We start from the raw sequence: 21,683 nt of genomic DNA on the forward strand, positions 1-21,683 counted from the left end.
TCCTAGCCTTTCAGCATTCTGCCGATCTCCAACATCCCGTATTCACAGAAAGAACCGGCTGCATAGATTCTTTCGGACATCGCCGGCGGACCGGTCCGCGTTTTTCGTAAAAAAAAATAAAAAAAGTTTGTTATCAAGTTACGTAATATCGCTTATTTTTTTTATTTGTTTACTACCTGTTACATATCGGTGAATTCACCCATTATGCACAAAAATTGGCATACAGATACAATCCAAGATTACAGCTTAAAGCTCCAAGTACGCGTTACCTTGTACCACACCAGGACGAAAGTTGGTCCAGGCGACGCCAACATCCGTATATGTCATTAAGTCGACGTATTCTTGCACTTTGTCGTGGTTCTCACCGTTGACGTTAACAACGTCGTCAAAGCCCGACCAGTGACACTGGACGTTGACGCCCAAATTGGTTATCAGCTCGATATCACTATCGTAGTGAAACGGCAGCCACTGAAATTTGACTGTGAACCTGTTTTTGTTAGATCCTTCATTAGCCCACTGTAGCTTGTGTAACTGTAACAAGTCAATGCCCTTCATTTCCTTGTATATCCAATTTCCTTTGCTATCTCTACTCATGCCGTTTGGTATGGCAGCCTCTTTCTTATCTTCCGAATCCACATCCAGACTGGCGTTTGACCAAATATCCTCTTCAGTCAGACTGTTACCATCTTGGTACACTGTGATCATTTTTACAGGCGCTTTGAAGCTGGTACTTGTAGTGTTGAACGTGAAGTAACACTGACGTGTTCCACGCACTTCAACCTCTAACACACTCTCAACCGGCGTGAATTTATCAGCTGCTTCGTCTGAGACATCACGGAATGTGTTTGTATTCGACAAGACTGTCACATTTAAGTATTGGTCATACTGGTTGTCTTCCAACTTACCCGACACCAACCATGGTCTGTTTCCCTCATACGAACAGATCTCTGTTCCCGCCCATTCATTCTTAGAGCAGCTAACATTTTTCGGGTCAAGGTAAGGAACCTCACTTAGTATTTGAGGAATGAAACCTTGCCTACCATAAACACTTGCAAGACAGCTGTTCGAATTGACATCAAACATCTCAACAAAACGTAACTTTAAAGGCGTTGACTCATTGTATGACGGAGAGAAATACGACTCAAATAGTCCGTACGCAAGCAACAATAGAATCAGTTGGACAGTTATCATATTCATTTTGTGAATGAATGGCATTAGTATCGCAGCCAATGATGTGGACAAAAGTGCAACAAGTTTCCAAATTGCATCATCATATAGCTTATTTTCCTGCACTGTTTCATGTAAAGCCTCCAAGACTAGCCTACCATCGGAGTAGATAAAAAAGATGGACAAAGGAATCAAGGTGATAAACTGGATTAGCCAATCATACTGCAAGGAGTTAATTGCATTGTGCTTCACCTTATGCATGAACGAGTCCTGAGTTTCATGATTAATTACCACAGAGGTACCATTCATCAATGGAGTTGACTCGTTATCATCTCCTTGTTCGGTATCAGATCCTTCCCCGTTAATATCGTGGATATGTGGAGCAGGTTCAGATCCATTATCATGATGCACAGGTTGGTCATTACTATTTCTATCATTTCCATCCTGAGATTGATTCGTTGAATTGTAGACAATCACTGTTTTGTTAGGCTGATAGCATGGTGACTTGCGGAAACTCAATCCAACCAAACCCCAAAATGATGCTAGTGATGTCAACACATAAAATAACGTCAACAAATAACCACCCATATTTTTGTACCCCTTGATCTTATAAGTTATCCAGACCAAAGAGAGCCATGAAAGTAAATTGAGTTCTAGCAATACCACAAGTTTTTGGTCATGTACTGGCCGGAAGTACGCACTAGCCTTTAGTATCAAGTATCCAATCAAAATGGTAATACTGAACAGGGACATTGATGGATAATAAAAATTGACAGATATCAACAAGGGGTTCAGGTTGTACAACTGTTTACTAACAAACAAAGTAGAGTAATAACATGCAATCAAAGTGATTGGAAAACGTGACCAACCTTTTAAACCTATAAACCATGTATTTCTCTTGAACACAATGAGGAGGAGTATGATGTTGATAGATGGCACCAATACCAATAATATAACATTGACAACAAAGTTGAGATTCAAGCTGAAGTTAAAAAACCAAATGTTCAAAATATCGAAATAAACTGAGTATTCTAGGTCTGAGTCATAACTCTCTGACGAATAGGTGACATCGAGCAAAATGTCCAGTACATTGGACATCATCATCCACAAGGAGCCCTTGGACGTGTATTTCACACTATCTTTGAAAGTATGATAGAATGATCTAGGGTGATAAAAAGCAATATCAATACCACGTAGACCTGATCTTTCATAAACATGATAGTCTGTTTGAGAACTTATAAAACCAGAATTGAATCCTTCTTGGAAAATGGAGTTTGCATAGGGGGTCGAAGCGCTATGATACCAATCGATCACAGTTTTATCAGTGCCACGGAAAAGAATTGGCTGTCCCCCAGCGCCTGTGCCTTCCAAATTGATGAAAAAGCTGACATCTGGAAACCATTTGTGCTGAGCAAAAGCTTCGGCGCCCAAAAGGCCGAATTCTTCGTTGTTGTTAAAATTAAGAATTAAAGTTCTTAGAGGTTGTGATTCTGATTCAGCAAAATGCTTCAAAATTCCAAGCATTGATGCAATACCCATCCCATCATCTGTAGTACCAAACGATGTTGGAACCGAATCGTAATGAGCCGAAACTAATATGCCCGGTAGTTTGGGCTCCGAGCCTTCAATTTTGACGAGAATATTGGAGGACTCGTAATATATTACTCGACAGTCATTATTGCTTTTATTGAAAACGTCATGCTGGTTGATGAGGATAGTATGGTTTTCATTTTTGTCATATGATGTCTTCATGTATGGCACACCCTCTGTGACAGTGTCGATCACTGAGCCTAAATAATCGTGCAGGGCGTCATTTTCTGCAGACGTAAATGGATGCATCGTGGACGATAGTATCTGGAGATGTTTCCATGCATCTGCTAGAATCGCCGGTTCATCCTTTGGTGGCGTCAAAGATAGCGATACGGCTACCTCTTGTAAGATTATCGTAGCCAAAAAGGTTACTATAACGAAAAATGACAATGAGGTTTTCCGGAACCTGAAAAGGTTCGAGAAAAAAGCCCCAAGTGACTTCATAGTTCTAGTTTCAAGGTGTTAGGTGGCCCAACCAGATTTTTTTGAGTATTTTCAGCGTCAAGACTAAGTTCAAGTCTAATCCGGAGCATCAAGCCCTGTGGTTAAAGAGAGATAGCAGCCCAAAAGATTATGTTAGATAGATATCCTCACCTATCCTTCTTTTGGGCCGATCGGCGTAAAAACTTATCTCGCTTTGAAATTTGAACTTTTCGTCTTCGAAGTGAAGATCTTGAGGGAAGGGAAGATGAGGTAACATGAAATGAATTGACATGAAGAACAGCTTGAGGGATTGTGGCGATTTGGGCAAGTATCGAGCTACGAAATTTTTGGACCAGCAAAGATGTCTTTTCCTGAGTTGAAAAATGATTTAATTCTTAGGGTTGCACGTGGCGAGAAGGTCGAAAGACCTCCTTGTTGGTTGATGCGCCAGGCAGGAAGATACCTCCCTGAATATCACGAAGTTAAAGGTGGCAGGGATTTTTTCGAAACTTGCAGAGATGCTGAAATTGCCAGTGCCATCACAATACAACCAGTGGATCACTTTGAAGGTCTAATCGATGCGGCTATCATCTTTTCCGATATCTTGGTCATCCCACAGGCGATGGGGATGGATGTCCAAATGGTTGACAAGGTTGGCCCAAGATTTACTGATCCTTTAAGGGTTCCGGAAGACTTGAACAGAGTAAACTTCAATGCAGATGTGCGTAAGGAACTTGATTGGGCTTTCAAGGCGATCACTCTGACCAGACATAAATTGAACGGTAGAGTGCCTTTGCTAGGGTTTTGCGGTGCGCCATGGACCTTGATGTGCTATATGATCGAGGGTGGCGGTACCAAGATTTTCAGGTTTGTTAAAGAGTGGATATTCAAGTACCCTAACGAAAGCAAGAAACTATTGCAAGCTATTACGGATGTTGCAGTCGAGTTCCTAGCGTTGCAAGTCCAGGCGGGTGCCCAAATGTTGCAAGTCTTTGATAGCTGGGGAGGAGAATTAAGCGCTGATGATTTTGAAACATTCTCGCTACCATACTTGAAGCAGATAGTGGAGAAAGTTCCATTAAGGTTGAAGGAATTGAGTCTTGATAAGGTTCCAATGACTGTATTCGCCAAAGGATCATGGTACGCACTAGACAAATTGTGCGACAGCGGATACGATGTAGTGTCACTTGATTGGCTATACAGACCATCCGACGCAGTCAAGACCAATAATGGTCGTGTAACTTTACAAGGCAATTTGGACCCATGTGTGATGTATGGTAACAAGGAAGTCATCACGCAAGAAGTGGAGAAAATGATCAAAGGCTTTGGCGGTGGTAAGAAGAACTACATTGTTAACTTTGGTCATGGAACTCATCCATTCATGGACCCCGAACAAATTAGACACTTTTTGGAAGAATGCCACAGAGTCGGAAGCTTATAGTTTAATGCAGCTTTGTAAATTAATTCGAACTAGCAAACGAAAAGATGCACTGTAGTTGCAGTTGTATGCAAAAAAAATTCTTGTTTATACAGGTATGTGAACAACATTTATATGTTTATACACAAACGAAATGTCTAGATTCTGGTCAGTCCAAGTTTAACAACCTTTTGCAAAGAGGCAATTTTTGGATCCGTACTAGGGGTTTCCAAAAAGCGATTGACCTGGGCAATCATATCAGCAAAAAGAGCCTTTGCCTTTTCGCCCTCCTCATTATTGAGAACAGTCAATGCTTTGACCTTCCTTATGGAGGCCAATGCAACGACATACTTTCCTGAAATAAACTCATACTCGAATTCACCACTCAAAAAATCAAGGGTTTCAGGCTTACCATGCTCACCATCCTTTCTAGCAATGATCTTTTCAATAATGTCGAGCTTGGAGAAGTCATGCTTTTGTACAATAGATTCAACAAGTTCATGGCCGAATACATCTGAGTCATAGACTTTGTTATAATTGATCATATGATCCTTCCACTTCACCTCATCTTTTTTCTCCTTCTTAGACCTTTTCCCGTTGTTGAAGCCTGTAAGATCTAGAGCTTCAGCAAGAACAGTCCTATTCTCAACGCTAAATGCGATCAATGACATCAAATCGGAATAAACACGACCAATAAAGGCTTGATGGTATAATTCGTCGGCCCACTTGATCATTTCAAGATATGTCCGTGCAGTACCTTTACGGAAGGCAAAGAAATGGAAGTCAAATTGATCTTCGTAGTACTCAGCGTAAATGGAGAAAATAGAAAAATAACGCTGTAGGGAAAGTCCCAAATATGCCTCAATCTGTCTTTGAATTAAGTGGATATTTTCTGCTTCTGTGTCATCCTCGTTTGGCTTCTCTTTAAGTTCTTTGAATTGGGAAAGTTTTTTTTTGAAAAGTCTGGTCAAAGACTCTGCGTATTCGGCGATGAACCAACAGCATTGCAACATATGCAAATCTTTTAAACCAGTTGGTTCATCATCATTCTTGGTGAAAAGCGTAGCTGTGTCTAGTGCCTCGTCAATGAGATCAGCCCGCAAGTAGTACTTGACTGTTTTACTATTGACAAACCTATCCTGAAGGTCCATGGATCTTGCAGTATTAATTTCAGTGGCGGCTTCTATCAATTTGCCTTGGTGTTTCAAGATTCTTGCTTTGAACATATATAGTTCGATGAGGGTTGGAGTGACCTTGATGGCATCGTTAATTTTGACAAGAGCGGTATTATAGTCTTTCAACTTGTAAAAGTGCTGGGAAATGAAGTACTTAATCCAGGTAAGGATCAATGGGTTCTTTTCTTCCTTTTCAAAAGATTGGACTGTTTCCAAGATCACAGCCCGGTTCGCGTGTTTTTTGTACAAGGGCTTGATGTTAGAAAAGATAGAAGGCACACCGCGTCTGAACAAGCTGGCTAGGTAAGGCTTCAAATGAGATGCAAACTTCTCACCTTTGAGGAAGGTGAGCGGTAAGAAACGTGGGAGGTCGGATTTAGGGTAAAACTTTGCCAATTTGGCAAAAAGCTTTACCTTAAGCTCATCGTCATCTTCGATCTTCAGGCATTTGACTAGGTCTTTGTAGTATATAATGTTGTCTGGGTTTCTTTTGAGAAGGGTTCTGATGACTAGTTGAGCTTCGCTGAGCTTATTGAGGTTTATTAAGAGGTGGTACTTGAGGTTCAAGAGGCCTTCGACGTCTAAACACCTGAACTTTTTGGTACTCTGCAACTCGCTGTCGATAAGCTCCTGTGCTTTTTCTGTTTCACCAAGTTTGACAAGCAAGGTGACCTTGTAGATGATGCACTCGGAGTTTTCAACCAAGTCGTCGTCAATTAGCTTGTCCTTGATGAGATCTTCGACCTGGTCGCAGATCTTGATGGCTCCCGCATAATCTTTGTTGAGATCGTACGCGACTGCTGTGGAAGTGTAATTAGCCCGGTAGCCCGGCTCAGCCTGGAGGTAGTCAAAGCGGGTTTTCGCTAGCGACTTGTACGTGCGCAGCTGGGACAAGCACGAAGAAAGATCTCTGAGCACGGCCTTGTTTCCCGGGTTGTTGGAGATCGTAATGGTGTAGAAGTGGGCTGCCTTCTCGTAGTTCTTGATCTGGCGGTAGTACAACGCGGACAAGTGCGCCGAGACCGAGTTGGCCGGACCGTACTTGACCGCAGTGTTGATCAACGAATCGCACTCCTGCATCGTAGCGCTGGAGAGCGACACAAGGGCATTCACATCCTTGTTCGCCTGGTTGGACGGATGATAGAACGCAAGGATGAGCGCCTTCAACGCATACGTCTGGCTGTGCATTGGGTTCTTCTTCAAAATCCTGTCGACCCCGACGAGGGCCTTTTTATAGTTCTTGCTCTCATAGTCCTCCAAGGCACTGCGGAACTGAAACTCTGCTTCTGCCATGGCCGCGGAGATGCTGATGCTGATACCGCTGAGCTGTCCTTCCGCACACGAGAACCGGAGGTCTTTAGCAGAAGGACATATGCCCAGGGCCCTTTCTGCAACATCTGGATCGGATTTTCATGGTGGTGGCCAGAATGTGGAAGCCGCTTCGATTTGGCATACCTCGCGCCGACGCGTCGACTACATCGCATCGACGCGTCGGCAAGAAAAAACTGAAAAACCCTCGGTTGCCGGCTTGCCTGCCCGATGCGGCGGACATGCGCCCCTGCTGCCCTTTGTTCCAACGGGAACATACAACCAACAGACAACTACACCCAACAAGATCAAACTTACCTGAGAAGGCCTGCCGCTCCCTACCGCTCGAGGCGGCACAGAGACGGACACGGACACGGACACGGACACGGCAGAGAGCCCTAGGCCGATCTTTCGACGCCGGGACTGTTTTCGGAAGGTGCGCACTTCCTGATTGGGACTTTTACCTGATTGGGCGATAATGCTGATACGGACCGGGCCGTTGTTGAGCTCGCAAGACGGGCGGAGCAGAGACAGACGGCAGAAAGAGACTCCAGACGGCCCAGACGGAAGAGGGCATGCCTAGCGGGACCGGAGCGAGACAATGCCATCGAGGATGCAGTGGTGTCGTCTTCGGGCGGCAGCAGCGAAGCTTATTGCTCTCTTGTCTATTTTCGGCTGCGTTTACCCTTCTTGCTTATCTTCTGGACTCTGCTGCTGCCTACCGGGCCCCCAGAGCGCTTTGCCGCCGAGGTGTCGTGCACAGAGAGGGAGAGACGATACACAGGCTCTATTGTTCCAATAAATTGCGTAATTTCGAACCGCTGCTTAGCGTTTCTTCGTCTCAATTCCGAAATCTCTTTCTCTCTTTCTCTCTCTCGTGGAAACACTTTGCTGTCCAGCGGCCTAGTATCCTCCCGTCTCATTCTTAAGCTTCTTCTCATCGTCCTTTTTCTCTTCTTTCTAGCTGGGCTTTTGATTATTGAGCTCTTCTTCCTCCCTCTCTCTCCCTCCTTTCTACAAACATCGCACTCGCTCGACCTCCACACAAGGACATCCACCATGAACTTCAAGACCGTCTTGGCTGCCTTGAGTATCGCCGCCACCGCAAATGGTGCCCTCTTCCCTTCCTCTAGCTTGCTTTACAAGCCATCGTATGCATCTACCGCAACGGTCGCCTCTGCCAGCGTCTCCCAGCCTTCTGCTCCAGTCAAGACCGCTGGCCTCAACCAGACCGTCTATGAAGAGAATAAGCTGTACACTCCTAAGGTCGTCATCGTGAACATGTTCTCCTTGGAAGAGGAGCCATTCCATCTCAGTTACGAGTTTGTCCACCACATCACTCTTCCAGGCTTGTCTCCAATCTATAGTGAGATCCATTGTGACGCAAACTACGAGCTCTGCCAATTGACCGTCGGTGAAGGTGAAATTAACGCTGCTTCCAGTTTGACCGCTTTCGCTTTGTCTCCACTCTTCGACTTGAGCTCTACCTTCTTCTTGATTGCCGGTATTGCTGGAATCTCCCCATTGCAAGGTACCATCGGTGATGTTACCTTCGCTAGATTTGCCGTCCAAATTCTTGAGTACGAAGTCGACGCAAGAGACCTTCCTTCCAACTGGACCACAGGCTACTTTGCCTTGGGTTCCGAAGAACCTGGCCAGTATCCTGAAAATATCTATGGCACAGAAGTGTTTGAGTTGAACGCAAACTTAAGAGACCGTGCTCTATCCTTAGCACAAGGTGCCTTCCTTTTCAACGGTAGTGCCACTAACGAAGAGTTCAGATCCACCTATAACTACTCCCCTGCCAACAAACCTCCAAAGGCAATTGCTTGCGACACCTTGACAGGTGACACATATTGGTTCGGTGAGCTTTTGGACCAAACTTTTGCCAATTACACTTCTTTGATCACAAATGGTACTGGTACCTACTGCACAACCCAACAAGAAGACAACGCAAGTTTGGAAGCTCTCATCAGAGCTGCAATGTATGGTTTAGTTGACTTTAGCAGAATCGTCGTTATGAGAACCGCCTCTGACTTCACCTACTCCAACGACTACGCTGGAAACAAGACTGTTGAATTCTTCGACGACGTCTACCAGGGTGGTATCACCGCATCAGTTGTCAACTTGGTTTACGCAAGTAAGCCTTTCATTAGCGACATCTTGGACAACTTCGAACTCTATGATAGCGGAATTTATGGTCCTGACAACTATATCGGAGACTTCTTCAACTCTCTTGGTGATGATCTTTCTTTCAGAACCTGGGGTACACCAGAATGGGGCACTGCTTAATCTTCCAATCTTAAGCTTCGTTCAAATCACATTTCTTCAGGTAATTTTTTGATACCAATTGTTTATCTACACACCTCTTTCCAAAGCTGTGTGTAGACCTTCCCTCGTTTACCTTTTTACCAACTGTTTTATTATTTTTTCAATAACGTCGTGTTCCTCTTCAACTTATAATGTCCAGGTTGTATAGAAACCATATTTTTGTATTCGTAAATATGTATGAAGTGTTGTCACATTAACAAGCCCACCCTTTGCCCTCGTCGCAAACTTACTGATAAAGTACTCTCAATTGAATTGAGATCAAAACAAAACAAAACAAAAAATCTCCGACAGTGTGCGTCTTGAGGGTGTGCAAATCTCACTATCTTATCTCACAAAGTAAGAGCGCCCTGGCATTGTCAACCAACCTAGACTTGCATTGCCTCATGATCAAGCTGAGGTATCCACACCATATTAGCAATTCCACAGCCAATTGGTAAATCACTGATTACCAATATTATTGCTGATACTATGCAAACTATTGGCACCATAAAAAATGATGCCATCATTAAATTAAACGAGGCTAAAAGGATTTGCTTTGTGGCAAACCAAAACCTGGCAGACTCGTTTGATCAGCTTGCTAGGAAGGAGAAGCTGACACTAGAACTCTCTTTTATTGTCAAATCTTTACGAAATCATTTGAGAATATTTGAGTCACTAAAAAGATCAGTTTCATTATGCATATCAGACGTTTCACGGAAAAAGTCTCTGTATTTTGTTGAATCTAAGCAAAAGATTAATAGACTTGAAAAAATCTACGACCAGATGAAATCTATAAAGGTGGACCCGTCTCTTTGTGTCACTAAAAATTGCAACGAAAATAGAACGTTATACGACTATATAAATAATGACCATATCAGTGATATAATAAGCAAGATGGATAACCATTTTGTGCTCATTGATAGCCTAGTGGACTCTAAAATAATGGAAAACATTATTGTCAGATTTCAAAATGAATCTAATTATCTATACAATGAGTGGGAATCCATAAACTCGTTTTACCAAAAGTATTTCATCAGAAAAGAAAATGAGAAGGAGCTTGATGGCCTAGTAAAAAACAATACCGAGCTAGAGGCCGAAATCATCGATATCTTGAAAGATTTGAACACTCACTTGGACAATTGCATCAATTACGAATTGCAAAATAGTAAGAATGATGCGTTCTATGACTTGATGCAGAAGCAGAGCGCCCAAAAAGCAGCATCAATGGACATTCTACAGAGTAATTGTGATATCATTTCCCAGAATTGTAAAGACATTGAAAAGTTTGTTAGCATATTTGAGGATTTCCGAAATAAGCTAATCAAGTGTTTCAAGGAAATAAAGGACTTCTCAGCAAACGTATTGGAAAAACAAGTACAAAATAATCTACTGAAGATCACCAGAGAAATCAAGGCCCACTTTGACACACTAAATGACTATAAAGAAGATATAATTCAGTTCTCTGAAGATTCTTTGGATTTCATTGATTCATATTACTATCTCGTTCTAGAAGTAGATCGCCGTTGTGCTTTGAATAAAAAGGTGCAGAACTTGATCAACGATTTTGAAAGCGAGTTGAAGACATTACAAGAAAATGATTCAATAAAAAGGAACCAGTTTATGAGCGACCATGCAGCGTTCCTCCCGCAGAACTTGGCAGACTTTGACATTATAAATTCCAAGTTTCCTCAGCTTGAATTGAGCTACACTCTTGAAAACCTACCAAGTTTGAGGAAAAGCATTGTTGAGGAGTCTATAAATAAATTGAAAGCTAGTCATACAGATATCAGATAAAGTTACTTTTTGTTTTTTATCACCTTTTGTTAGCTCTAATATTTGTATTTATAGGAATAAAAATAAACAGATAGGTTGTTATATATGTACAGAGTTTTATCATCTCAATGATAGTTATTTTCAAGATCTTTGAATTTGTTTCTAGTGTCATCGACAGACAAGTTTTCAATTTTACGACTGTAGCTTGGTCTGATAGCCAGCTTCCCGCTTTCAATTTCCTTATCACCAACAAGTATGATAAAGTTGTAGCCTTTCCCAATGGCCTCTTTTGTTCTGAAACCGATTGTTTCGTTTCTATCATCCAAGTCAACGTAAAATTTACTTTGACTCAACTTAGTTGCATGTTCAAAATCTTGAGACTCGTTACTCAAAACCTTTACAACCTCTCTGGCATAATCTTTATGAGCATCGTTAATTGGAATAACAACAGCTTGTCTTGGAGATAACCAGAATGGCCATTTACCTGCGTAGTGATCAATCAACAACGCCATGAAACGTTCTACTGACCCAAAAATTGCTCTATGGATCATGATTGGAGTATCATAGCTGTCTTCAGCGTTTTGATATTCAAGTTTAAATCTTTGAGGAAGCTGAAAATCCAATTGGATGGTTGCTGCTTGATGCTCTTTACCAAAGTGATCAGTCAGCAATATATCGATTTTAGGACCATAGAATGCACCATCTCCCTCTCTCAAAGACCATTCTCCAGCCCCTAGTTCAGAGTCTAAAACATTAGAAAGTTCGCTTTCGGCACGTGTCCAGTCTTCCAAAGTTCCGATGTAGTTGTCGGGCCTCGTTGAAAGCATCATTCTGAAGTTATCCAACCCAAAGACAGAGTAACATATCTTAATCAATTTGATAGTTTTAGAAATCTCATCACCAACTTGTTCATGGGTACAAAATATGTGTCCATCATCTTGGTGGAACCTTCTGACACGTGTCAATCCCGTTAAAGCACCACTAGCTTCATTACGATGCAAACTTGACCAATCACTAAACCTAATAGGCAATTCCTTGTAGGACCTGTTGAACCGTTTAAATATGACACAGTGGCCCGGACAATTCATAGGCTTCAAACCATAAATATCGTCCTTTTCCAGCTCATTAGACTTGGATTTGTCATTTCCTTCTACACGAAACATGTCTTCCGAATATTTAGCCCAATGTCCTGACGTTTCCCAGAGTTGTTTCTTGTATATTAAAGGTGAAATAACTTCAGTAAATCCTTGTTTTTCTTGTTGGAGTTTCATGAACTTTAACAATTTATTGAATATACGTGTTCCATGTGGCAAGAAAAACACTGATCCTGGAGATGCTGGGTCTAGCATGTATAGCTGCTGTTTTGTAGCAAGCTCAAGCGTAGCTGTCGACGTCGTTGCTGCTTTGGTTGCTTTGGGGTTGTGGTCATGCGAGCAAAACTGTCTCACAAAAAACCGTTTCGAGCATGTAGGTAGGACTAATCTGCTAATCATGACTGCTCGCAGTACAACCGCTTTCTTGGGTCTCTAAAAGCAGTTGCTGATGCCGGCTACTCGACGTGTTTAACCACCCTCTTCTGGACATCCGAAGAACATGCTATGATGCAAGCGAGAGTAGGACTGTTACCTCGGAGGTACAGAAGAGGAAGGTCTACCGAGACCCGACAAGCTATCGCGACCAAGGAAATCAGCATGGGCCCGAAAGTCGTGTTTTCCACTTTGACAAAAAAGTCTTCGCACAGGAAGCGCTGATTTGAGATCGAATAGTGTATAATCAAGGTAATAAATAAAGAATAAAGAATAATGAATAATAAATAATAAATAATAGATAATAAATAATAAATAAAAAGTGTGTGAAAAACACATTGAATGCATAAACGTCTATAAACAGTTAGAATTTCATAATAATGTGAAGGTGCTGCAAAGCGCAAGAGAGGAATCAAAGCTCATCATGCTCCAAATCTGAGTTTGGCTGGTTTTTCCTGCCTGCAATAAGATTTGACACTTCGTTGTCCAATTCCGTCCACTCTTTTATCTGCCTTCTGGCTCTATCAAGCTTTGGTTCTTTTGTAAGTGGGTTGTTGCACAAATCAATCGTCTTGGCGTCTTTGAGCGATTCATCACTGCACCAGGTCTCACACCATAGCCATTCTTGAGAAAGCGAATGAATTGGGATATTTCTCTGGAGATTGTTTGGAAGATCTTGATCCAAGTTGCTCAAGGAGTTTGGATCATATGAAAGCTGCTGGTAATGATGTCTCAGGATATCTCCAGCGGCAATCTGTCTAAATCTGATCAAATCGACAACATATAGCGCGCTAATATGGTACTTATACTCATCACCAAGGAAAGTCTCCCAGTAGCCTTTTTTCCAAAAACGAAACCCTTCCATCTCTTTTCTAGAATCGCACATTGGGGTATAACCATAAGGTGCGCCCTCTAGGTCTTCATCTACTAGCTCCTTCAGATCTGTTCTTATGATCTGGTCGGAGTCAACGAAAATGATCTTGTCTAAATCCTGTGGAAATAAAACATCCAAAAATAAGATTTTGTATCCCCAAATTGTACGTTGTCTTTCACGTTGTCCGGCTAACCAAATTGGCCAGTTGTACATGACTAACTCGTATTCAAATCCATAATGTTCTGCGAGTACTGGTAAATGCTTTTTAAAGTCTGGAGACATGTAGTTTTCAATCAACCAGAACTTGACAGTGTGGGTCGTTTGTTTCATCACAGACGAAATCATAATGCCTAAGAATCTTTCATACAAATGTCCTGAAGCCACCGTGAAAATATTTATGTCCGCCTGCTGTTTCCGTTCTGTAAAAAAGTTATTGAAAAGCTCTTTTCCTTTCAAATATATGCTGGTAAACAAATTTTCTTCCTCTGCAGGACCAGAAATAGGCTCAACCAAATTAACAGTTTCCATACCCCAGTTCTTTTCAAATACCGGTCTAACAACTGTACCATCCAAATCAACGATACCAATGCTTAAAGGCTCAGGTAAATTGAAAATTTCGGCACCTTTGGTACGTTCTTTGATTTGCAATTTCCACATACCTGGATTGGCCTTCAATTGAAAGTAACCAAAATTGGCCATAATATTGGTATCAGAATTTGTCTCACCGATAAGTTCAATTGGCAATGCTGCTGGAGGATACGACTTAGATCCTTCAAAATATGTAGCGTAACCTTCAAGGAGAATATTCCTTAAGATAAACTCACCGTATGCAGAGTAAGTATTGGTGAGGTCAAGTTTTAAGTTATCCAAGTCTGTGGAAGCCTCTTTAATTGCCACCATCCATCTTTGTGTCGTCTTCAAGCCAACATTAAATAAAGTTTTCTCTGGAACGTCTTCAAAGACAATATTTTTCTCGGCGTTTAATGGTAATGTGTTGATCAAACTCTTGTAGAATCTCTTGACTGGTATTTCTTTCATCGATGGATTTGGTCTGAGATGAACATGCAGCGACAAGAACGGAAGTTTTTCAAAAATAGGTATAAAAGAAACAAGCTCTTGCGCAGTTTCTGAAACAGGATCCAAAACTATTTTAACGTTGAGCAATTCATTTTCAACGTCACTATGAATGCTATTCTTTATAGGAAGCAGCTCAGTGGATATACGGGGCAACGAATCTGCCAGATAATACTCGGAAGCTGGGAAAAAGTATGAGTAAGAGACCATCCAAGAAAACAGCTCAAAATTATCAAAGGCATCTTTGTATGTGATATCAGGTGCATAAGTTTTGTACAATTGTTTCAAACCTGTCAGACGCGATGAGCGTTCAAATTGTACTATAGATGAAATGATATCACTTGTTAATATCTTTTCCACTGGAATTTTTCTTCCAGCAATCACCAGCTTGATATCTGTGGTAAGTCTGTAGTTAATTTTGAACATGTCTCTAATGACTGTATGAGTATCCCTGACTTGGAAATCATCATTGATACTGGTAGATGAAAGTTTCATCAAGAACTGTAGCTGTTCATCGACAGTTGGTAATTCGATCAGCTCCTTAAAAGCAGTAGTCGCATGAATATCTGATACAACAATTTTGACACCCTTTGCTTTGGAAGAGAACTTTAAAAGCTCAATAACTTGCTGGACATAGTCTGGGTCCATGAGTGAACCCATCAAGTTCAAAGTAACAAGTGCTTCATTTCTATATGGCTCCTTCACCACTCTCAAGAAATCGACAGTTTGCCAATGTTTGAAGGAGACAAAGCTTGGAGGTTGAATAAATTTATCTTTGTACTGGGAGATCGTGTCAGGAATCAAAGCGCTATTTCTAATCTTAACAGCATTCTTTTTCAAGAACGTTGAGAGTTTCATATTCTCAGGGATCTTCTTGCTACGTAAGGATCCGTGAAGGATGCTCATATCTTCAAAGACCTGGTTTAAAGCTGAATCAATTTCGTTGAAATTGTATATTATTCCGTTGGAGATAATCAGAGGATACTCTTTTGAAAGGCCAAACGTGGAGTAGATGTTTGCTAAATTGTCAGTGTATCTGTATTGAAGAGAGTCGTCCAAGTATGGGAAATCCAAAGCTCTGAAAGAAAGTAATGTCAAAGGCTCATTAGAATTGACAAACCTGTTCAACATTCTTAAGTAGTTGAAGGTTTGAAGCGCACCGAGTTCATGGTAGGTGCCGAACAACTTACTCACGGCACGATCGTTCCATGCTGAAGTTTCCAAGAATGGAATAACACCAATTTTGATGGGGATGTTTTGAGAGATGACTTGTTCTGCAAAAGTCAAAAGGTATTGCAATTGAACCGGGTTGGTTAAATCTATAGCAAAGATCATTTCATGGATGTTTTCTTTTGCACGTGGAAGTTGACCTGCGGCAGGTTTGCTTTGATAAGCTTCCCGCGCTGAAGCAAAACTGGAGTACCTTTGATCTATCTCGATATCATTCAAGTAGACGATTGTTTTCGAAAATTTGGAAAAGTCGTATCTCCTAGAAGGACTCTGGAAGAGGTCCAACATTAACCTTGAAAAATAGATCATTACATCCTTTGAGGTTTCATATGGTAGTCCGATGGTCTCGAACATCTTTGTGAAGGACAGCTCCCTTTTGATTGTTCTCAGTATTTCAAAAAGATCGGTCTTATCTGCCGCAATAATAGCATTGTTGATGTAAATACCTGTAGGAATAAAAGTCTTATACGATTCCTCAGCTGTGAGCTCTACATCGATGAGGTCTTCGTCGGCATACTCTAGCTGTGACACAGAGTAGGCGTACTTTGGAAACTCTGCCAATAATTTTCTGAGATCGAACAGTTTGTTTTTCGAATCGTTGATAAACTTTGTCACTTTAAGACCGAGCGTTTGGATGTCCTCTTCTTTTACAGCTTGAATGTCGGAATATTGGGCGTCAAAGAGTCCAGATGGGTCCAAATCACCCTGCTCTTGGATATCAGCGTTTCCATCCTTACCAAACTCCAAATTCTTCTGTTGCTCCTCTGAAAAGCCTCTATCGTCGATCGCGATGTAGTCAGTTCTTTTCAAGTTTAACGCCACTCCGTAAGCAGAAAGAGTTTCAGGCTTTTTGGAGGCAGCTTGGGTAGGAACATATCTCCACACCAAGTTGAATTTCTTCGCATTCACCGAGTGGTACATGTTGTAGAACATGGCTCTGAAATACTTGCTGTTGTAGTCACCGTAGATGACGTAAACTACTGCAGAGTTAGATGGGGATCCGATCAAGCGGTCGAAGGGGAAGCTGAAATCCTCAAAGATCATCGTGTAGTCTGCAGTACGCAACATGAACGCTGCGTCCTGATCGCAATAGAACTCTTCGCCGAAGGAGTCGAATAGAACCACGTCTTCCTCGCAGGTGTGTGCCGCCTTGATCTGCGACTGGTAGTACTGGTAGTGTGCCTGAATTCTCGGAGTCATGATCTTGTTGGAGATGTCCAAGTCTGCCAGAGCCTGGTCCATTGTTGAAGGTAGCAACGACAATGCGTACCGGTAGAACTCGGTGTCAGATATCTCATCGGCGTCCTCGTCGTAGACAAGGTCCTCGGCCCTCTCACCGTGTTCGATGTTCATCAGTCTGAGAACAAGCGGCTCGTAGAGGGACTCGTTGATCGACGCAACCGCCTCGAGCACGTTGAGCTTGAACGGCGTCTCCGTCCATGTGGATACCAAGGAGATCTCGACGTTTCCCTGTGGTGGCAGCGTCTCTCCTGCAGAGGGCTCTGCCCCAGCCACTAGCACCGAGAGCGTCACAGCATATAGCGAGGACAACGTGAGTCTCATGGTGGTGGTGGTTGTTGGTCAAAGCAGCTTCACTGGAGGGCTCTACCAAACTCCCGTGGCTAACCAGGGGTCTCAGAAAGGTTCCTTTGCTCCACATGTAGCATCAGTTTCTCCGACGGGATGATAGCGAGCGTCATTGTTGCCGGTAGAGAGCCAAATTTTCTTGCTCAGCAGCGGTGCGGTGCGGTGCGTTTTGTTTGCCTTCTGGTGGAACTGGCGGGTTCGTTTATCAGGGGCAGCAGGAGGAGGGGGAGGAAGAAGAAGAGGACGGGAGGGGCCCGGCCGGCGTGTTGTACTGGCCAGAAACACAGAAGACAGCAACAGCAAAGCCACACCGACACCACACAGCATGTTTGGATCGAGAGCGATACTACGTTTGCGGAGACCGGCACAGCCCGTTGTTATCAACGTGAGGATGCAGTCGAGCTCGTCGTCGAGCGCCACGAAGCTGCTGCAGGCGAAGACGCAGAAGCTGCAGCTGCACAAGACGATACAGCAGCAGCAGAACCAGCAGGCGGGCGTGCAGGCTGGCCCGACGGCGGGCGGCTGCGGACAGAAGAGCGGGAAGGGCAAGGACGGCGTGCCGAGGCCCGTGAGCAGCCAGCAGCGGACGGCGCCGAAGCTGCGGAGGGGCTTCAGCAACGTGGACAAGGTGCCCAGCACGGTGAACCTTGAGCCCCGGGACGTGCTCTTGGACAAGCTCTACCAGGGGTACAACCCGCTGCTGTCGCCGATCAAGCCCAAGGCGAAGAAGACGAGCCCGAAGATCCTTGTGAACATCTACGAGGACCTGGCCTTCGAGGACGACGGCTACGAGGCCGACGACGCCGTGGACTCGCTCGTGGGGCCCAAGCTGCAGATCTCCAAGTACATTTTCGACAAGAACCCGCAGATGGAGGCCAAGCTCAAGGAGCTGGACGCCGACGCAAAGGACGCCAAGGACGCCGCCCCCCGCCGCCACGACCCGCTCTTTGAGCGCCGCGCCGCTGCACACGGCAAGCGGGGCCGTGTCCGCCTCCACTACAAGAAGAACGTCGCCAGGAACCCCGCCGACCCCTCCGACGACAACGACAACGGCCACAGCAACTAAGACACGAACGAACACCCATCCACCCCAACCCCGGCACACCACCACGCCTCGCGGCCCTGCACTTTATTGTATACGTATAGAAGCAACCAATATACACCACTACTGTTTTCTCTCCGTTGCCGCCGTTGCCGCCGTTGCCGCCGTTGCCGCCTGCCGTCCTGCACATAGCCCGACACCCTGTATATAATGGTATATAACCCTCTGTTGTACCGTACCGAAGCCCCTGATCCAGGATCAACAATTTTGCCGTCGATCGTCTTTGCCGTCGATCGACCTTTGCCGTCGATCGTCTCGCCACTCTGGACCCGAGTCGATCGGCCCAGGTCCGGTTTCTTCGGATTTACGCGGATGAGTCCCGAGTCCCGTCTGCGCGAACCGCTCGGAGCGGGCGGAGCGGAAGAAACGGTCTTTTTCGCTGTGCGTCCGGAGGCTTGACGTCGTCTCTCTGGCCCGAACGGGTATGGGCACAACAACAACAGGGGCCCGGGTGCCGTCACCGAGACAGCTGAGGGGCAGGCGCGGAGGAAGCCCCCGAAAGAGGGAGCCCCCCGAAGGAAGAAGCCCACGAAGGAGGCGTGCGGATCGAGTGACGGGGCTCTGTGTGACACGTCTGAATTCTATATATATACGCATCTATTATATTATATATACGGGGGCGTCCGCCGGAAGGCCCTCTCTGCGGGTGGGCTCGAGTTAGGGCTGTTTTTGTTTGGTTGTGTGGTTCTACATCGTACACACCCCCTCGTTAGTGCAGACAGAGATGATGGTGAAACAGCTAATCCCCGCAGCAGTGATGCTGGCCTCGGCGGCCAGCGCATGGTCGCCCACGGACTCGTATGCGCCCGGAATCGTGGAGTGCCCAGACTACCTGGACGACAAGGACGCGGACAACAGGGTCGGATTTCTCCGACAGGCAGACGGTATCAGCGACGAGGAGCACGAGTGGATGCAGGCGAGAGACAACGTGACGTTCGACAACCTGAAGCTGTTCTTGAGCAGCGTGAACCTCACGGACCTGGACACGGACGACTTCCTGGACAAGGTGCGCAAGAACTCGTCGGCAAGAGCCCCCCGGATCGGGCTGAGCTTCTCCGGCGGAGGGTACCGGGCAATGCTGTGTGCCGCTGGGGAGATCGCCGGACTGGACAACAGGACGGTGGGCGCCTCGTCGCACGGGCTGCCGCTCTTGGGCGCCACGTCGTACGTGTCGGGCCTCTCGGGCGGCTCGTGGTTCCTCTCGTCGCTAGTGTTCAACAACTGGACGTCCGTGCAGGACATCATCGACCAGAACGGCCAGGACAACGCGATCTGGGACTTGGAGCACAAGATGCTCGACCCGTACGGCATCAACATCGTCAAGGACGCCAAGTACTGGGACCACATCAAGGACGCCGTCGACGCCAAGCGGGACGCAGGCTTCAACGTGTCCATGACCGACCCTTGGGGGAGAGGCTTGTCCCACCAGTTCTTCCCCGGCCTCGACGACTTCGGCGAGAGCATGACTTTCACCAGCTTGAGAGACTGGGAGGTCTTCACCAACCACTCCATGCCCTTCCCGATCATCGTCTCCGACGGTAGAACCCCGGGCCGCAAGATCATCAACTCGAACTCCACCGTCTTCGAGTTCAACCCGTACGAGTTGGGCTCCTGGGACCCCTATGTCGACTCCTTTGCTGACTTAAAGTACGTCGGCACCCCTATGGACGGCGGGAAGCCCTCCGGCAACGGCTCCTGCTGGGCCGGCCTGGACAACACCGGGTTCGTCTTTGGAACCTCCTCCACTCTTTTCAACCAGTTCCTGCTACAGTTGAACACCACCTCCTTGTCGGGCTTGGCCTACTCCGCAGCTAAGTCCTTCTTGACCGACTTGGACAACGACAACAACGACATCGCTCCCTGGACCCCAAACCCATTCTATAACTCCCCTTACGGGTCCTCCAAGTCCATCAAGTCGGCCGACACCCTATACCTCGTTGACGGTGGTGAAGACCAGCAGAATATTCCATTGTATCCTCTCTTGTCCGACGACAGAGAAGTTGATGTCATCTTTGCCTACGACAACTCCGCAGACACCAACCAGAACTGGCCAAGTGGCTCCTCACTCGTCTACACTTACGAAAGACAGTTCTCCAACGCTTCGGCGAACTTCTCTTTCCCATACGTCCCAGGCGTCGACACCTTCTTGCACAACAACTTGACCGCACGTCCAACCTTCTTTGGTTGTTACGCTTCCAACCTTACGAGCTTGATGAAGGAAGTCAACACGACTTACGTCCCACCTTTGGTCGTCTATACTGCCAACCGTCCTTGGACTTTTGAGTCCAATACTTCTACGTTCAAGCTGAAGTATGACGACGATGACAAGTTGAGTATGATCCAGAACGGTTTCGCCGTCTCCACCTACAACAACTTGACCATCGACGAAGATTTCCCTAAGTGTGTTGCATGCGCCATTTTGCAGAGATCAAAGGAAAGAATGGGTGTCGAAATGGGTGCCGAATGTAAGAAGTGTTTCAGCGACTACTGTTGGGACGGCTCTACTTACACCTACGATAACGACTCTTTACCTAACGATTTCACCAAGACCGGTAGATTCAACAACACCATTGACGAGCCAAACAGCAGTGAAATTTTGAAGATGAGCGGTTCCGACGCCCCAGCTTCTGCAACCGCAGATGTAATTGTCTCCTCTACTGACGACAGCGGCAAGATAGCTGCTTCAACTTTGAGCGCCAGCAGTGTTTCATCCTCCTCAGTCTCTTCCATTGCTTCATCTTCTCATTCAAATGGTGCTGCTGCAGCTTTCAACGTTGGCACATCTTCAAATTGGGTCAGCATGGTCACTTTGGTAATGAGTTGGCTAGCCCTTGTCTAGAAACCCACTTATATGTTCTTTTTCGTATTTATTGTGTTTTTTCACAAACTCCAGCATTATCTGTTTACATCGTTTGTTACAATATCTTTATACTTTATTTATTGAATGTTTATATCTACCCTGTTATTCTACATATTTATTTCTGTCGTTACAGGTCCAGCTCTTCATGAATAGAACAAAATGTTCCAATGTTTACAAATTTGAGGGGCATAGCGCGTGGCTGGTTTCTCGATAAGTTATTTTTTCGTGTCGAAGGTGTGTTTGATTTCTACTTACCGTTCTATGTTT

The 21,683-nt window shown here is 44.9% G+C and overlaps 10 protein-coding genes across 10 annotated transcripts; 5 read left to right on the plus strand and 5 right to left on the minus strand.

Moving 5' to 3' along the window:
• Window positions 1–139: 139 nt before the first annotated feature.
• Window positions 140–3,360, minus strand: PICMEDRAFT_14143 (hypothetical protein). The gene has a single exon (XM_019160242.1). It carries the CDS (start codon window positions 3,004–3,006, stop codon window positions 247–249), a length of 2,760 nt encoding a protein of 919 aa, XP_019019707.1. The 5' UTR covers window positions 3,007–3,360; the 3' UTR covers window positions 140–246.
• Window positions 3,361–3,541: 181 nt separating this feature from the next.
• On the plus strand, window positions 3,542–4,621 carry PICMEDRAFT_70222 (hypothetical protein; the record flags this gene model as incomplete). Its single annotated transcript, XM_019163593.1, has 1 exon — window positions 3,542–4,621. The coding sequence occupies one exon, from the start codon at window positions 3,542–3,544 to the stop codon at window positions 4,619–4,621; it is 1,080 nt and encodes a 359-aa protein (XP_019019708.1).
• A 67-nt stretch (window positions 4,622–4,688) lies between these two features.
• On the minus strand, window positions 4,689–7,271 carry PICMEDRAFT_84329 (hypothetical protein). The gene has a single exon (XM_019165004.1). The coding sequence runs from the start codon at window positions 7,063–7,065 to the stop codon at window positions 4,756–4,758; it is 2,310 nt and encodes a 769-aa protein (XP_019019709.1). The 5' UTR covers window positions 7,066–7,271; the 3' UTR covers window positions 4,689–4,755.
• A 1,090-nt stretch (window positions 7,272–8,361) lies between these two features.
• On the plus strand, window positions 8,362–9,372 carry PICMEDRAFT_56826 (hypothetical protein; the record flags this gene model as incomplete). Its single annotated transcript, XM_019163200.1, has 1 exon — window positions 8,362–9,372. One exon carries the CDS (start codon window positions 8,362–8,364, stop codon window positions 9,370–9,372), a length of 1,011 nt encoding a protein of 336 aa, XP_019019710.1.
• Window positions 9,373–9,879: 507 nt separating this feature from the next.
• PICMEDRAFT_75262 (hypothetical protein) lies at window positions 9,880–11,184 on the plus strand (the record flags this gene model as incomplete). Its single annotated transcript, XM_019164935.1, has 1 exon — window positions 9,880–11,184. One exon carries the CDS (start codon window positions 9,880–9,882, stop codon window positions 11,182–11,184), a length of 1,305 nt encoding a protein of 434 aa, XP_019019711.1.
• Window positions 11,185–11,204: 20 nt separating this feature from the next.
• PICMEDRAFT_14146 (hypothetical protein) lies at window positions 11,205–12,674 on the minus strand. The gene has a single exon (XM_019160243.1). It carries the CDS (start codon window positions 12,654–12,656, stop codon window positions 11,289–11,291), a length of 1,368 nt encoding a protein of 455 aa, XP_019019712.1. The 5' UTR covers window positions 12,657–12,674; the 3' UTR covers window positions 11,205–11,288.
• A 337-nt stretch (window positions 12,675–13,011) lies between these two features.
• PICMEDRAFT_14147 (hypothetical protein) lies at window positions 13,012–17,612 on the minus strand. The gene has a single exon (XM_019160244.1). The coding sequence runs from the start codon at window positions 17,428–17,430 to the stop codon at window positions 13,102–13,104; it is 4,329 nt and encodes a 1,442-aa protein (XP_019019713.1). The 5' UTR covers window positions 17,431–17,612; the 3' UTR covers window positions 13,012–13,101.
• A 56-nt stretch (window positions 17,613–17,668) lies between these two features.
• PICMEDRAFT_14148 (hypothetical protein) lies at window positions 17,669–18,636 on the plus strand. Its single transcript, XM_019160245.1, has one exon. It carries the CDS (start codon window positions 17,846–17,848, stop codon window positions 18,518–18,520), a length of 675 nt encoding a protein of 224 aa, XP_019019714.1. The 5' UTR covers window positions 17,669–17,845; the 3' UTR covers window positions 18,521–18,636.
• A 1-nt stretch (window position 18,637) lies between these two features.
• On the minus strand, window positions 18,638–19,254 carry PICMEDRAFT_84390 (hypothetical protein). The gene has a single exon (XM_019165005.1). It carries the CDS (start codon window positions 19,151–19,153, stop codon window positions 18,755–18,757), a length of 399 nt encoding a protein of 132 aa, XP_019019715.1. The 5' UTR covers window positions 19,154–19,254; the 3' UTR covers window positions 18,638–18,754.
• On the plus strand, window positions 18,904–21,572 carry PICMEDRAFT_14149 (hypothetical protein). The gene has a single exon (XM_019160246.1). The coding sequence runs from the start codon at window positions 19,281–19,283 to the stop codon at window positions 21,393–21,395; it is 2,115 nt and encodes a 704-aa protein (XP_019019716.1). The 5' UTR covers window positions 18,904–19,280; the 3' UTR covers window positions 21,396–21,572.
• Window positions 21,573–21,683: the final 111 nt, after the last annotated feature.

Source organism: Pichia membranifaciens (genome assembly GCF_001661235.1).
Source record: "Pichia membranifaciens NRRL Y-2026 unplaced genomic scaffold PICMEscaffold_1, whole genome shotgun sequence".
Lineage (NCBI taxonomy): Eukaryota > Fungi > Ascomycota > Pichiomycetes > Pichiales > Pichiaceae > Pichia > Pichia membranifaciens.

What these genes read in the sequence shown, in the direction of transcription:
- PICMEDRAFT_14146 (XM_019160243.1), bottom strand. Translation starts at nt 12,656, where the DNA reads ATGATTAGCAGATTAGTCCTACCTACATGCTCGAAACGGTTTTTTGTG.
- PICMEDRAFT_14149 (XM_019160246.1), top strand. Translation starts at nt 19,281, where the DNA reads ATGATGGTGAAACAGCTAATCCCCGCAGCAGTGATGCTGGCCTCGGCG.
- PICMEDRAFT_14148 (XM_019160245.1), top strand. Translation starts at nt 17,846, where the DNA reads ATGCAGTCGAGCTCGTCGTCGAGCGCCACGAAGCTGCTGCAGGCGAAG.
- PICMEDRAFT_84390 (XM_019165005.1), bottom strand. Translation starts at nt 19,153, where the DNA reads ATGCGTATATATATAGAATTCAGACGTGTCACACAGAGCCCCGTCACT.
- PICMEDRAFT_84329 (XM_019165004.1), bottom strand. Translation starts at nt 7,065, where the DNA reads ATGGCAGAAGCAGAGTTTCAGTTCCGCAGTGCCTTGGAGGACTATGAG.
- PICMEDRAFT_14143 (XM_019160242.1), bottom strand. Translation starts at nt 3,006, where the DNA reads ATGCATCCATTTACGTCTGCAGAAAATGACGCCCTGCACGATTATTTA.
- PICMEDRAFT_14147 (XM_019160244.1), bottom strand. Translation starts at nt 17,430, where the DNA reads ATGAGACTCACGTTGTCCTCGCTATATGCTGTGACGCTCTCGGTGCTA.